This window comes from Carassius auratus, unplaced genomic scaffold (assembly GCF_003368295.1).
Source record: "Carassius auratus strain Wakin unplaced genomic scaffold, ASM336829v1 scaf_tig00216425, whole genome shotgun sequence".
NCBI lineage: Eukaryota > Metazoa > Chordata > Actinopteri > Cypriniformes > Cyprinidae > Carassius > Carassius auratus.
Window position 1 is genome coordinate 130570 of NW_020528566.1, and position 15653 is coordinate 146222.

Here is a 15653-nt window from a genome sequence, read left to right on the forward strand (position 1 = left end):
TTAGCGAGCTGCTAGTACATCTCTAGACTAAATTATTAGATAACCTGCGCAGGTCTTCCTCAAGAGTGTACAAAGAAGTAAATAGTCAACAATTACTAAAGCTGCGGTCACATTTATCAATGTTTGGTGGATTTTTGCAAGAGAAATCAAATCATTTCATTTGCAATTGGAAATTTAGCAAAAGATTTCCCTTCACAGATGGGTTCAAGTTAAACAACACAGCTCAACACAATCTCAATGTATTAATGAAAGTTTAGAAATAAGTTTTGCAATTGAAATGCTAAAGGTGTGGTTATATTTACAAATTTTTGGGGTCAAAATTATTGTCATTTCAATAGGAATCTACACAATTGTGTGAGGGTGAAAGATTTCAAGTGCAGCTTAGCACAGCTCAGTTTCAATGCATTAATGAAATACTTTAAACTGTAAGCTTAGAAATCATCAGAAAAATATATTTTTTCACTTTCACTTTACAAGCAATCCAGAAAGTTCCAATGAGCAAAAATATCTGCTAGACTCAGTTTCATTATTAAAATTGTGATATTTGTGGTCACATTTACCATTGTTGGCAAAATCTAGAAATTTGAATAAAAATCGACATGATTGGGAACTTTGTAGAAGGGCAAAAGATTTTCCCTCACAGATATTGAAATAAATTCAAATGCAACATAGCTCATCACAATAATAATGTTTGATGAAATAAGCTTAGAGTCCTTTGGAAAAATGTATTTCTTTTTAGGGAGTTTATGAGTAATGCAGAAAGTTCTAGTGTCCAAAATCATGTGATATTCTCTCCCAGATTTGCTATTGAAATGCTAAAGGTGCGGTCACATTTACTATTATTCAGCAGATTTACACCAGGCAAAATCCAATTGTTTCAGTAGGAATCTACACGATTGGGAATTTTGCATAAAGCCCTGTTCACACCAAGAATGATAACTAGTGTATAAAGTTAACGATAATGTTAGCTTTCACACCAGTGGATGATATGTCTGTTTATTCTAAGCGCATGCTTGTCTGCCACTTTAAATTCTGGAGCTCGTTATAGCAGGATGGATTCTGATAAGGTGTCAATGTTTGTATCGTTCATCATCTAAGAAAATCATTTTGAAAGTTATTCCAAGGATATCGTTTCTCTGTGCCTTTATCGTTATAGCTGTTGTGTGGACTATTCTTTATTAGAACAATTTTATCTTTATATCTATTCAAATTTGTTATCTTTATAGTTACCTCCTTGGTGTGAATTGACCTTAAGGGTGAAAGATTTTCCCTCGCAGATATCGCTACGCGTTCAAGTGCATTTCAGCACAGCTCATTTGCAGCCTCAACATGTTTAGAAACTATAATCTAAATGTAATTTTTCACTTTCAGGTAGTTTACGAGCAAAGTTCCAAAAATGTGCGCTATTCTCTGGCAGCTGTGTGATTGAAATGTGATTTCAGTCCCATTTACCTTTGCTCAGAGAATTCCAATAGGAATCTGATGGATAGTGTTTCTCATGAGGGCAAAACATTTCAATTTTTGCAGCTGTTTCAAGTGGGTCACACAGAATCACCACATGGACCAACAGAAAGCTGCTTGATTTAACTAGAATATTCTCAAAGCTATCCAATTAGCAGCTGCCTTTGAGAGGCTTGTGCATGCAAGTCGACCTTACATAGTTGCTGTGCCAAGAATGTGGCCGCATTACATAATTAGCTCTTGAAACCAGTCGTCTCCTTTGAAAAACGGACCTGCTAACATATAAGGGGTTAATGTCAGACTTCCTCCAGAGTCTGTGGTGTTGTGCCGCGCATATGACGCTAACAGAAGGGGCTCGGTCGTCTGATACACACCAATTTCAACCCCTTTCAGGACGGTGGAGGAGAACAGAGGGACCTCCTCGCTTCACAGAGCTACAATTAAGGGGGCCTCAAACAGAGGGGCTCAGAGACAAAGATGGAGTGAGAGCGATATAGACAGAAAGAGGGAGAGAGAGTGACAGACAGGCAGAGGTAGGGAAAGTGGAATATTAATGCATTGAAGAGCAACAGGAAATTGGGCGTCTAAATGTGCACCCCGTGTCCCCCGAGATGATTAGTAGCAGCCAATCTCATTCAAAAGCAGATCAATGAGGAGATATATTGTCATTTTCCAGCCGCACCCTCTTAATCAATTAATCTATAATAAGATCAGTGCATCTTAAAGGGACAGTCCTAGAATTAATGCGTGTTGTTTCTGTTCATGCATCTGAAATGGAATAAATTTCATAAATTTCTCTCATTGAATGGTTTAAGTTGGCAAAACAGAACATAGTTGATTGTGTTTGATTTGATGCTCAGGCCATTGTGTCTAATCAAGCAAATTGTTCTTAATCAAAGGACAGCAAATAAACACATTGTTGCCAGGTCTTTTGTTTCTTTTTAAGCCTTTGTGCAATTTCTTTTCATTTCATCTGTCTTTTGGCATCCTTCCCTTAACTGTCATATGCAACACTGCTTTGGGCATGTGGGGGAGTCAGATTCTTTTCCATTACATAAGGACTCTGTGTATTGCTTTTCGCATTAAATGTCATTTTGTCTCAGTGTTCTGTCAGTCTCCATGGCGATCGCAGCGTGATGGTTAGTCAATATCTTTCTATGGGGATTTTGGCAGGAACACATGCTGGACACATGTACAAAGCATGTCGATATGTGCTTTAGGTCTTATCACCAGGATGTGACGTAGCGTATTTTTTTTTTATTGTGCCATTACAAAATCCCCTTTTTATTTTGACATTATCTGACTTAGTTTCCTTTAAATAAATATTCTGGGTTTATTACCAAATTTTAAGAAGTTAAGCTCAATCGATTATTTATTTATTTATTTATGCATTTTGTGGATATACAATTGAAACAGTCAGTATTGTAATATTTACAAGATTTACTTACATTAACCCAGATTTCATAAAAAATTTTCCCCCTTATTTTTCGAAAATGGCATGTTGCCCCCCCAATAATCAACATCTTCACAAATGCTGTAGTTTAAGCTTAACTTCCACCAATTTCTGAATATTCCTTTAAACACTTGAATATGTCACATTTGTGTGTTCATGTGTTCTTTGGGATCTGCTGAGCTTTAAATTCACAGTGTCAGATGGCTTGGCCCTTGTTCAGTGTGAGTTGTCAGGTGTTCGTGGTGCAGCTGATCAGTGTAATAAATCACGTTTTACTGGCACAGACTCAAGCGGCTGTATGGTGGATGGGCTAATTACTTGTAGTGCTATAGCATTTTCAGAACGTTTTCTGCTGTCAGTACTGATTGCTCAACACTGATATAATGTCTGATACATTGCCACCAAGGTGCATTTCTCTTTTTTTGATCTCTGTATAGCTTAATTGAGAAATTTAAAGTCAGTATTGCCGCTACATTATTGGAGAGGTTAAGTTAATTTCTATTGATAAAGACTCTGGATTGGCTTTACATAATGGCGTCTTTCAGTTGGGTGTGTAAATTAGTGGATGTCTCGAATGTAGGGACTGCTTCAGGCATGCTTTTCACTGTCATTTATCTTCTTTGAAGAAAAAAGAGAACATTTAACAAACGAAAGAAAGAAACTGATTTAACACTCTTTGTGTTTATTGAATAAAACTCGCCGCAAATATTTTGTAGTTCTCAGATGAATAAAGCAGATGTTAAATAACACAACAGCAGAGTGTCTGTGCCCCTCGGTGTGAGAAAGATCGAGCAACTCATTGTTAGCTTTTATAAATTCAATGATAATCTGTCATCTGCAGCGATGTTCTCCAAACTCCCGCTCTTGGCGTACTTCTGCGACTGTTGCTTAATGGCATCATTAAGAGGCGATGATGTGATGTCACCATAACTCTCACGCTAATGTGATTATTCAGCTAAATTCACAGACTGCACACTCGTCCTGACGCATCCAGCTGATGTTTTATGGTAGCTGGAGCATGCTGCATCAGTCATAAGAGAGATGAAATGTATTTAGGGGGAAACGGAATCATGTTTTATTCAATTACACGCTGAAGCTCAATTAATCAGTTTTTGCAATTAAGTTAAACTTCCTCATGCATCATACATGAGAACAATATCAAGGGTAGTTGCCCCAGAAGCTCCCAGCGTACTCCAGGCGCTGACTGTCCTCCACTGTGAACATAATGGAAGAGAATATATTACATTAGGAAAATTAAGATAAATACAACCCCTAACATGCATGTTGTGCTTTCAGTCTTGAAATTAACATGAAATGCAATTTGTTGGTTAATTTTTAACAAATACAGTCTTCATTATAGTGGAGAAAATGGCTGGGATGGAAAGAGTGAAATGCAGTGAATACAAAACAGGCCTCTTTTCCCTCTTTAGTGATTCATTGCTGTTATTTGCCAGGGCTGAATCCACCGTTATCATCCGCCATCATTACCTGCCTCAGACAGAGGGTCTTCTGTCGTGTCTCATTGTCTGAACCTCATACCACACTGATATACCTCTGATATAGCTTTTCACTTCTGATCTAGTCATTCCCATGAAACAATGGCATTTCTGTGATTGATGATTTGCTTAGAGCCCCAAGTCTTTAAGGGCTGATTGATGCTGCTTTTTTGGAGACGGAACAGAATTTAAAGGTAATAGTGAAATGAATTGCACTGTTTTCTTGCACCTTGACCTACAGGGCTCTTTCATAATGATGATTAAACTCAGGCCTATATATATATATATATATATATATATATATATATATATATATATACAGTATTGTTCAAAATAATAGCAGTACAATGTGACTAACCAGAATAATCAAGGTTTTTAGTATATTTTTTATTGCTACGTGGCAAACAAGTTACCAGTAGGTTCAGTAGATTGTCAGAAAACAAACAAGACCCAGCATTCATGATATGCACGCTCTTAAGGCTGTGCAATTGGGCAATTAGTTGAAAGGGGTGTGTTCAAAAAAATAGCAGTGTCTACCTTTGACTGTACAAACTCAAAACTATTTTGTACAAACATTTTTTTTTTCTGGGATTTAGCAATCCTGTGAATCACTAAACTAATATTTAGTTGTATGACCACAGTTTTTTAAAACTGCTTGACATCTGTGTGGCATGGAGTCAACCAACTTGTGGCACCTCTCAGCTGTTATTCCACTCCATGATTCTTTAACAACATTCCACAATTATTTCACAATTCTTGGTTTTGCTTCAGAAACAGCATTTTTGATATCACCCCACAAGTTCTCAATTGGATTAAGGTCTGGAGATTGGGCTGGCCACTCCATAACATTAATTTTGTTGGTTTGGAACCAAGACTTTGCCCGTTTACTAGTGTGTTTTGGGTCATTGTCTTGTTGAAACAACCATTTCAAGGGCATGTCCTCTTCAGCATAGGGCAACATGACCTCTTCAAGTATTTTAACATATGCAAACTGATCCATGATCCCTGGTATGCGATAAATAGGCCCAACACCATAGTAGGAGAAACATGCCCATATCATGATGCTTGCACCTCCATGCTTCACTGTCTTCACTGTGTACTGTGGCTTGAATTCAGAGTTTGGGGGTCGTCTCACAAACTGCCTGTGGCCCTTGGACCCAAAAAGAACAATTTTACTCTCATCAGTCCACAAAATGTTCCTCCATTTCTCTTTAGGCCAGTTGATGTGTTCTTTGGCAAATTGTAACCTCTTCTGCACATGCCTTTTTTTTAACAGAGGGACTTTGCGGGGGATTCTTGAAAATAGATTAGCTTCACACAGACGTCTTCTAACTGTCACAGTACTTACAGGTAACTCCAGACTGTCTTTGATCATCCTGGAGGTGATCATTGGCTGAGCCTTTGCCATTCTGGTTATTCTTCTATCCATTTTGATGGTTGTCTTCTGTTTTCGTCCACGTCTCTCTGGTTTTGCTCTCCATTTTAAGGCATTGGAGATCATTTTAGCTGAACAGCCTATCATTTTTTGCACCTCTTTATAGGTTTTCCCCTCTCTAATCAACTTTTTAATCAAAGTACGCTGTTCTTCTGAACAATGTCTTGAACGACCCATTTTCCTCAGCTTTCAAATGCATGTTCAACAAGTGTTGGCTTCATCCTTAAATAGGGGCCACCTGATTCACACCTGTTTCTTCACAAAATTGATGACCTCAGTGATTGAATGCCACACTGCTATTTTTTTGAACACACCCCTTTCAACTAATTCAACTAATTGCCCAATTGCACAGCCTTAAGAGCGTGCATATCATGAATGCTGGGTCTCATTTGTTTTCTGAGAATCTACTGAACCTACTGGTAACTTGTTTGCCACATAGCAATAAAAAAATATACGAAAAACCTTGATTATTCTGGTTAGTCACATTGTACTGCTATTATTTTGAACAATACTGTATATATATATATATATATATATATATATATATATATATATATATATATATATATATATATATATATATATATATATAAAACATTAAAAACCTGTATGACTTTCTTTGTTCTATAGAACACAAAAGCAGTAATTCTGTAAGATGTTCTAGCAACACTTTTCCATAAAAATGACAGTTAATTGGGCATGAAGGTTTGCCAGTTTCCAAACATTTCACGATAAAACGATAGTATAAAATCCATAAAGAAAATCAGTACTCATTCATTTATTTAGCCTATATATTTTTATGTTTTAGTTATATCTTAATAAATATATTTAATTTATATTAAAGTATTATTTTAGAAGATTTGGCTGCTTTTATAATACATTTATTTTATAATACATTTTGGGGAAGTTGTGGCCTAATGGTTAGAGAGTTTGACTCCTAAGGTTGTGGGTTCGAGTCTCGGGCCGGCAATACCATGACTGAGGTGCCCTTGAGCAAGGCCCCGAACCACCAACTGCTCCCCGGGCGCTGCAGCATAAATGGCTGTGTGTGCACTTTGGATGAGTTAAATGCAGAGCACAAATTCTGAGTAGGGATCACCATACTTGGCTATATGTCACTTCACTCATGGTGCTTTTATTTAGTCAGTTTTGGAGTTCAGCAACCCTTTCTCAGTTTATTTCCATTGTAGTATGGAAAAGAGCAATGTAAACATACTTAAAAATATCTCATTTTCAGTTCAACAGAGAGAGAGAAAAAATGTGGACATTTCCACAGATTTGTCGTTTTTGGGTGAACTATTCCTTTAAATCAGCTAAAATGCCATTTTTGGACTTTTTATTTTCGTAAAACATTTGATCAGCGAAAAGTGTCATGTTTTAATAGGAATTAAAAATGTAAATCTTTTCTAAAACGTAAATCACTCTCAACACGAAAGGAGATGTTAGGCTGAATGACAGCCTCAGTCTCCATTCACTTTTATTGTATGTAATGATACAATGGAAGTCAGTGTGACTGAGGTTGTCAGCTCTGCCTAATATCATCTTTTGTGCGCTGAGTGAGAAATCATCTCCAGCTTTGAAACAACACGAAGTTGATTAAATAATGACAGATTTGTAATTACTGAGTGAACTATCTCTCACAACTACTCCAGAATTTAATTAATTCACTGTATACAGCGATATAGGCAGGCTGAGCGAAATGAAGTGCCTGGCCCTTTAAGAGCTCTGTTACCCCAGTGTGGGTAACTGCTGAAGGGAGTCAGGGGGTGGGCTTGAGCCACGAGACGGTCGCCTGTAGAAGCGAGAGTAGTAAATCCGTTCATTCACGGCGTGCGCGAGGCAGCGGCGGAGATGGGAATCTGACTGAAGAGGCTGTTAAAGAACGGATACTTTTTCCATACACAAGGAAAGCGAGAAAAGAAATATGTTTTGCCGGTGAAATGAATCTTGGAGGAAGTAAGAGCGGCTGGGACGGACTGTGAGCATCACATCTTATCTGTCCGTTACACTGACTCTTTATCTGTACAGTTCAGCGCTCGAGCGCACAGGAAGCGCACGGGAATATGGAGTATTTGTGATGCTCAGCTATCCTAGCCAGTTTTTGTGTGTTTTGGGTCTAGTTTGTAAAGTTCTTCAATGTGACTGCCTGTTTAAACGCGTATCCTCGCACTTCAACCGGATTGTAGCGCTTTTGTGGTGGTTGTAAAGGTGACTGAAGTGGACTTTATATCTGAGGGTGATGGAGTTTCGCAGGACTTTAGATGCGCTGCTCGTTGCGTTTGCCATCATCTGCGTGTCTCAAGGTAAGCTGGAGAAAATACACGACAGGTGACCATATGAAGATTATGATCGCAAAACATTGTGGAATAGTTGTCGACATCTCTGGTGTTTTTAAACGTAAATATTGTCGTATTGATTAGTGGTATTTTGTGGGGTATTATTGATGTTGCTTCGTTTGCACGGTGATAATGCACATTATTTACATACAGCAGCACAAATTTTATGTATTTTTTACAGTGTATTTAATATTTAGAGGTTTAATATGTTTTGGCTGAGATGTTTCCTGATCTTAAGTTAGAGTAAAGTCAAACCCCTTCATTTTAATTTTAATTACACCGCATCTAATGTGTCCTTACATTGCATATATACCTTTTACAATGCTTTGAATGTAAACAGATGATTTATCGATGTATAATTAATAGACAGTGTTTATACATAAACATATTGCTGAAACAGCCCAGCTGACCCAGTTTACAGTAAATAAACTCAATTTAGGATAGATCAGACCTCGAATTTGACGATTCTCTTTTAGACAGAGTGTATAATATGGCAAAACTACACAGCAATATCTTCATTATTGAACTATTTGTATCTATTGCACACATTTTTTCTTTTGTTTTATGATTTTTTTTAACCCTTACAGTCCCAAAGACCATCAGACTCATGGATGATCTACTTTCGGTACCCCTGGCTGCAAACCCTGGCTCTGTAGGGCCACAATCTTTCACATCTTGAATCGTGCTTAGATCAGTGGTATTGCTGGCAGTGTTGGCCGACAGAAGCTATGTTTTATGGGGCAGTAAACATTGCCTCCGAGATCTGTCCTCCAATATAACCGCTGAAAATCTGCCACTGAATCAAGGGAAGCACAGCCGCCAGACAAGGGACGAAATGACATGCAAAGCTTTTATTTGATTAGATCTATAATACAATCTAAATTGTGTTGTCAATACTGTGCTCATCTTTTGTTCCATGAGCAGATCTGGTCAAACCAAAACCGATTCTGGTTTTTAGAACAGGCTCAAAACCATCCAAAAAGTGACTCTGGATTAGTTCAGTGTAGTTGAATTTACCATTGTCCCATTCTCTTCCCACGCCTCTGACTTAATCCAGCTCAGGTATGTGGCGAGGGCCACTGGCTATCTCCTCTCACCTTCTCACACCTGATAAGGGTTTTGAAAGAAAAGGCATCGAGTTACACTTCAACTTTTCATTTATAGCTGCCTGATCCTTTCTGAGAGTGATTGTTGTGTACTTGTTGTTTGTCTATGTTACATTCGTAGCTCGAGGAGGACTTGTGTTTGCTCGGTTCCTTTTGAAGTCATTTTAAACAGCCACAAACAGCTGTCTGCTCTTCCCGGATTGTCCCCAAACATGCATTTAACGACTGCCGGCCTTTGACTCACTCGGTAATGACACCCTTTAAACTAGATGAACCTTAGTTTAAAATGAGAAAACTACTTGTAAGCCAACATTTCTTTTCTATTTTCAATTAACACGCAAGGATCTGTAGCCGCTACGTCCTATACTGTATAAGCGTTTGATTGGCAGCATTTCAGAAGCTCTGTGACTTTTTTGCGTAACGTGTGTCATTTAGGGTTTTCCCTCCATGCACGACAGCTTATTTAGATGTCTTGTGTCTCCAGGATTGTCGTCGCTCTTCAGATCAGAAGCGAAGCATGCTTGCGCGTGTGTGTATGAGAGGTGTGACTCAGAGAAGTCTGCGTCTCCCTCTCACTCGCACAGTTACTCTCTGTCTCCTCTGTGTAAACAGTGTGCTGTCGAGAGGCTGTCAATAAGGAGGGAGATAAATACCGCATCTCCTTCTGAGCACGCTCTGATGTCTCAGTCTGATTTCTGCCCCGGCACATTCACGCTCTTAAATGGGTCCTTGCCGCGAGACAAAACAGCTTGGCAATATCTTTCCAGCACTCTTTTGTTCTTGCAGAGATCATACTTAAGAATGAATAAAGCTGCACCACAAATGGTATTTTTAATGTGCTTTAAAAAGTGACACCTTTGATTAAAAGCACATATTTCACGATGCAAGAGCGTAACTCGTCTCCCAAAATAGCAGGATTTAATCACCCCTTCTTTGTGGCAGCTTTTTAATTGGTCAAGTAAGGAAGCTAGAAACACATACGGCTCTGGTTTTATGAGTCTAGCGCTGACAGGAAGTTAGAATTGAACCCTAAAGATGTCGGCTCTGCTGGCGTTGCTGTGTGGGGGTGAATGGGGACACAACACAATGCCTTGGCATCAATCTGTCCAATCCTGTGTCTCTGGCCGCAGATGAAGACAGTTTAATGGCCTTGCACATTAGTTCCAGTGGCTGTGGTGACCCTCAAAGCCATGTTCCAAATGGGAAGCACTATACAAAGAATCAGAGAGGCCAAACTAAACTCTCTGGGTGTGTTTATGGCTTGTAGATTCAATTATAATTTGTTAGCTACTCAGATTTCTTAAAAATGCGTCTGTGATTGTTTCCTTGAAGTGGTAGCTCGGTTTACACTTGCAGAACTGTTGAACATATTGTGGAAACCTGGATTGAAAAAGTGACACACATACAAGGATTAATTAGTTTAAGAAGAGATATTGTCAGGACATCTGCAAAGACATTAGTTTAGATCACTGTCGATAGGAAAAGTACATAACCCACTTTTGACTCTCTCTGTTTTTTTAATTGACTATAGATTGTATCTTTCTTTAATAATTGACTTTTTCTATCTAGCACTCCAACCCTGACTGAGTTCGATATTAAGCCTCCCTGTCAAGAAATATAACTGCCTCTGTATTTAATCAGAAAATTTCTCACCACTTCGATATTGACATGCCCTACAGCGGTGGTTCGGTGATTCTCTTTCCCATCCAATAACTCAATAGTGGCCAGTGTGGTTTATATCAACAATAATACAATAATGGAAGTTCATGCTTGTTTTCTGCGATCTTTCCTTTATGGGGCTTTTCACACATCAGTCTTTTAAGAATAGCAAAAAGACCAATACCTGCTTAATTTAGGAAGCGTGTACATATAGAGAGTGTTTGATTTTGAGAAGCAAATTTTTTTAAAGTCTTAAGGTCGGGACACACCAAGCTGACTTTAAAGAACTATTGGCGAGAAAGCTGACGGTGTTGTTGCCTCGCGTCGGCATTGTCGGACCAAAATCTGCACTGGAACACACCGCACAGACTACAGCCGACGGCAAACTAACACGTGCATTGTGTGCATGCCTTAAAGCAACGAGATGTTCAAATCAGCAGCTATTAATAGTATATATTCGTCATTCAAAAGGAGAAACCGAAACAAAGATATACGAGATAAACACAGATATGCGAAATGTAAACAAAGCAGTGCTTGCTTACCAATTTGAATATCAGTAACATTAAGAACTTTAATCATTTTAAGCGGCTCATGTTGTTATGAAAACATTCACATATTAGAATGATTGGGAAAGATCACGTAACATTTAAACAGACTTCTGTCTGTACCGCCTGCATTCACATGTTTGTTTTCATCACTTTTTTCTGTAATTCTCTGCACTGACTCGTTCGCTAAACTGAACATCCAATCAGAGTTCTCACTCTCGCCGATGGCCCCGACGTCCCAGACACCGATTCAACATGTTAAACTGCCGCCGATGTGAGCCCAATGAGAGCCGACGAGTGGAACACACCAAACAAACTAGCCCAATCATCGCTCGCTGTCCTAATCCAACAGCAAGGAATCACAGTAATCTTCTTTTTCGGACTGATTTTTTTTCTCCATATTCATCTGGCCCTCAAAGGTAAAATATTTTTTTTTCTTAATTTCACAAAAATATACTCTGTTTAACAAATTGCAGTTAAACACATACCTTCATGAACTTGTTTCCACACCTTTCGATGGATAGTTAACAAAGTTGTTTTATTTCCAAATGTAACTTTTTTTAAACTTGTATTTACTCTCCAAAGCCAGTTTTTACTCACATTTGGTGCTTGCTTTTAACTTTAGACCCTGCATACTCATTCCTCCTCACTCTTTAAACGTGTAAATATGCCTATTAAGATAAGCTTGTTGAAGTCTTTGGATAATTTCAAGTGGGTTCAGCAGTTTATCTGTGTGCCAGTGTGTGGAAAGAAGCTGAGGGGCATTGCAGGGGCCACCTGCATGCCAAGGCGACATACCACTTACATACCCAGATGAAGAATGCTTAGTATCTCCAGGCCTGGAGCACAGTTCCCATGGCATGAATGCTCAGCCGCTCTTTTAATTATTGGCTCACTTTTGGGCAAAAAAATCAGATATTCCTCTTGATCCATGCCTTATGACAAACAACACAGTATGACTGCTTATTATCAGGACCTGCTGAGCCTATATTACCACACTCTCACACTGAGTAACAGCTCACTCCAACTCTTAAACAGCTGGCTTGTGCTTTGAGTGTTTACATGGTGCAACTGTGTTGTCCTTGGAGAAACAGAGACCTCTGGTCTGTGTTTTATTCACTCTGTTTACTAGTTGATGCAAACAGACCTGGCTAATAGTGTATATAAGTGTGTGTTTGGGCACACTGTAAACAAAAGGGCCCAGGGCCGTGTGTGCTCTCTCATCGGGAGCTCCAATTTAATGACTCAGTCTCTATCTGCATGGACACTGCTATTAGATTACCTTCATTAACACACACTTCTTTCTCGTTCACTTCCCTCCTGGTGCCTGTGTTTACACACTTTCATGCTGTTCAAGATATATTTTTCTGTGCTTTTATTTGGCTTTGAGTCCCCGTTATCCTCATCTTTGTGTTGTTTCATTAAATAACAGTTGCTGGGTTCAGAGGGCTATTAGACATGGACGTTACATGCGCGGTTGTTGTTTAATGGCCGTGTAGATCAAAATCGCAGCTTAGCAGAGCTGAAATTGGTCCTTGAGTGCAATGCAAGGAATGTTGTGAATGTTTTTGTGTGGTGTCAGTATTCTTTGTCTTTGTCTCTGTCAGAGCATTTGAAGTGTTAACAGGCTGTTGTTCGTGTCTTCATAGACGTGTTGCAAGACTTTGATATTATCAGCTCTATTCTGTGCCAAATAGTTTTTCTTACTGCAGGAAACTGCTGCTCTCCTTGCTGAAAATACCATGCTTTTTGTCATCTTGTGCTGAAGGATCAACAAACTAGAGAGTTTTTCACTCTATGTTTTATACTATGATATGTTACATTTGATATTTTATATATATATATATATATATATATATATATATATATATATATATATATATATATGTATATATATATATGTATATATATATATATATATATATATATATATGTATATATATATATATATATATATATATATATATATATATATATATGTATATATATATATATCGGCTCGTTCAACCGCACACGTCATAAATTCAAACCGATAGCTCACAAACTTAAGTTGCTTTGGATAAAAGTGTCTGCTAAATGCATACATTTTATTTATTTAATTTTTTTATTTTATTTGATTGAGCAATTACATGAGGCATGAAATGTTATTTGCATTAAAAATTGTTGTACAGCGGTACGGGTCTTTTGGTTTGGTATGCATGTGTACCAAACAAATACAGTATTTTTTTTTCTTTAAGAAATTCAAATAATAAATGGCATTTTGACATTCTTTGATGTGGCATGACCAATCACTGTATAAAAGCCTTGGAGAGCAGCTTCTGGGACAGTTCTGAAACATGCTAGTATAAACCCAACACAAGCATTGACTACAGCAGCCGTGATCAGCTCCGGTTCCCGTGCCTGAGCCGTGACGCATCTCAGGCTTGTGCAGAGCGGAGCACAAGTGAACCTCTGTACAACAATATTTAATGCAACTAACATTCGGAAGTTGACCAATCATGAACTAGGAAAACCACAGAAGAAGAAAGACGAAGACGGCATTGCCACAGTTAATGTGGACTATTGACCAAAAGAGTAAACTTGCTGAACTCTGGCAGGAACAGCGAGCGCTGTATGATGTTTCTAGCAGCGTGTACCATGCTTTTTAACTCTTTTTAATATCTCTCTCTCTCTCTCTCTCTCTCTCACACACACACACACACACACACACACACACACAAACACACACACACACTAGGGTGACCAGACGTCTCGGTTTCCTGTTGCTGAAAAAGAACCTGTATGTGTAGGAAACAGTCATGGCTTGTATCAATATTTTATATGGAGAGAGAGAGAGGGAGAGCAGTTATATTAACTTTGTGCGATTGCTTCGGAAATCGGCAGGTCGTAAAATCGTGTCGTATATAATCCATGCGGTTTTCAGATAAACTCACTCGTGACGTGTGCGTGGACACACGATCTTCCGTCCATCAGAATTCGCACCGTGTACACCCGCCTTTAATTTACAGCTTTTCTTCTTTCATATATATATATTAGTGCTGTCAAAATTAGCGCGTTAACGCATTCGATTAATTTGAAATATTTAACGCGTTAAAAAAAAATAACGCAATTAACGCGGTTGCAGTTTTTTTATTTCCAGTTGTGGCCTATGTGTGTTCAACGTGCAAAGAAATATGGATAAGACCAAGGAAGGACTTTTAGACGGAAAGTTTCAGTATAAAACACGGATTACTCTTCAGTCTGCCACAAGAAACATTACTCTTCATTTAGTCTGCCACAAGAAACAGCAACATTAAAATCATGAACTCAAATGTCATTGTTTAAAAAACAATGACTGTAACAGTGCGTAAATCAGACCTTTCTGTAACGGTGACGTTAATAAGCTTAGACGAAAATAACGAAATAATTGTGTAGCGGAGTATTTTTTGTACACAGTGCCGCGAACTGTCAATCACCCCTGTACGCGTGCATCACTGTCCTCCTCAGCTGCAGCAACTTGCGCTCTCTCTCTTCATCAAGCTTTAAAACAAAAAGGGGACAAAAAGATCATATTGTCTTTGTGCATAGGCTATAGATTAATTAGATAAACGAATATCTAAATTTGTGCCTTGCCGTCTACGGTATTTTTTTAGAACTTAGAAAAAAGATGCTGCAGCCAATGAACAGCCAGCGGGGGATCGACTCAACCTCCGCAGACAGTTTTTAATGTTTATCAGACAATAAATACTCAAGATTTTGCTTTAGTATAACTCACAACGAGTTTCACACACCTTCTCCGGCCACGTTGAGTTGTTGACACTTAACAGTGGGAAAAGCGACACATGCGCTATTCACTTGTATAACTTAAGGGTGAATGGGTAATGTAGTTTCTGCTCTGGGTGGGATGAATTAGGAAGCTTGCATTGTGAAGGGCGCTCTGAAAATCGGCAGTGCAGGTAAAAGATTAAAACCTCTATTAAAACAGATGTCCAAATGAGCGTACCGGTATGCTACAAGCACGTTCTGGGCGCACGGAGAGGTGGCAGTACGCTCAAGAGCTATATTTGGAAGTGGCGGTACTGAGTACCAGTGCATACCGGCCCACTTAAAGCACTGGCAATGACTATACTTTGGAATTTTTTTGCAGTCCACTTAGAATTCAACATGGAAATCATTTTTGTTT

General features: G+C 38.6%; 1 protein-coding gene across 6 annotated transcripts in view; it reads left to right on the forward strand.

Moving 5' to 3' along the window:
- The window catches only part of robo3 (roundabout, axon guidance receptor, homolog 3 (Drosophila)), a 136553-nt gene that overhangs the window by 53096 nt on the left and 67804 nt on the right, over nucleotides 1-15653 (forward strand). Inside the window, exon 1 of one of the 6 annotated variants that reach the window (XM_026263109.1) lies at nucleotides 7632-8148. The exons of the other annotated variants lie outside the window; for them this stretch is intronic. Within the exon in view, the coding sequence (XP_026118894.1) occupies nucleotides 8085-8148 (64 nt within the window). The 5' untranslated portion in view covers nucleotides 7632-8084. Of the gene's footprint in view, nucleotides 1-7631; nucleotides 8149-15653 lie in introns of those variants that run through there. 6 annotated transcript variants of the gene reach the window in all.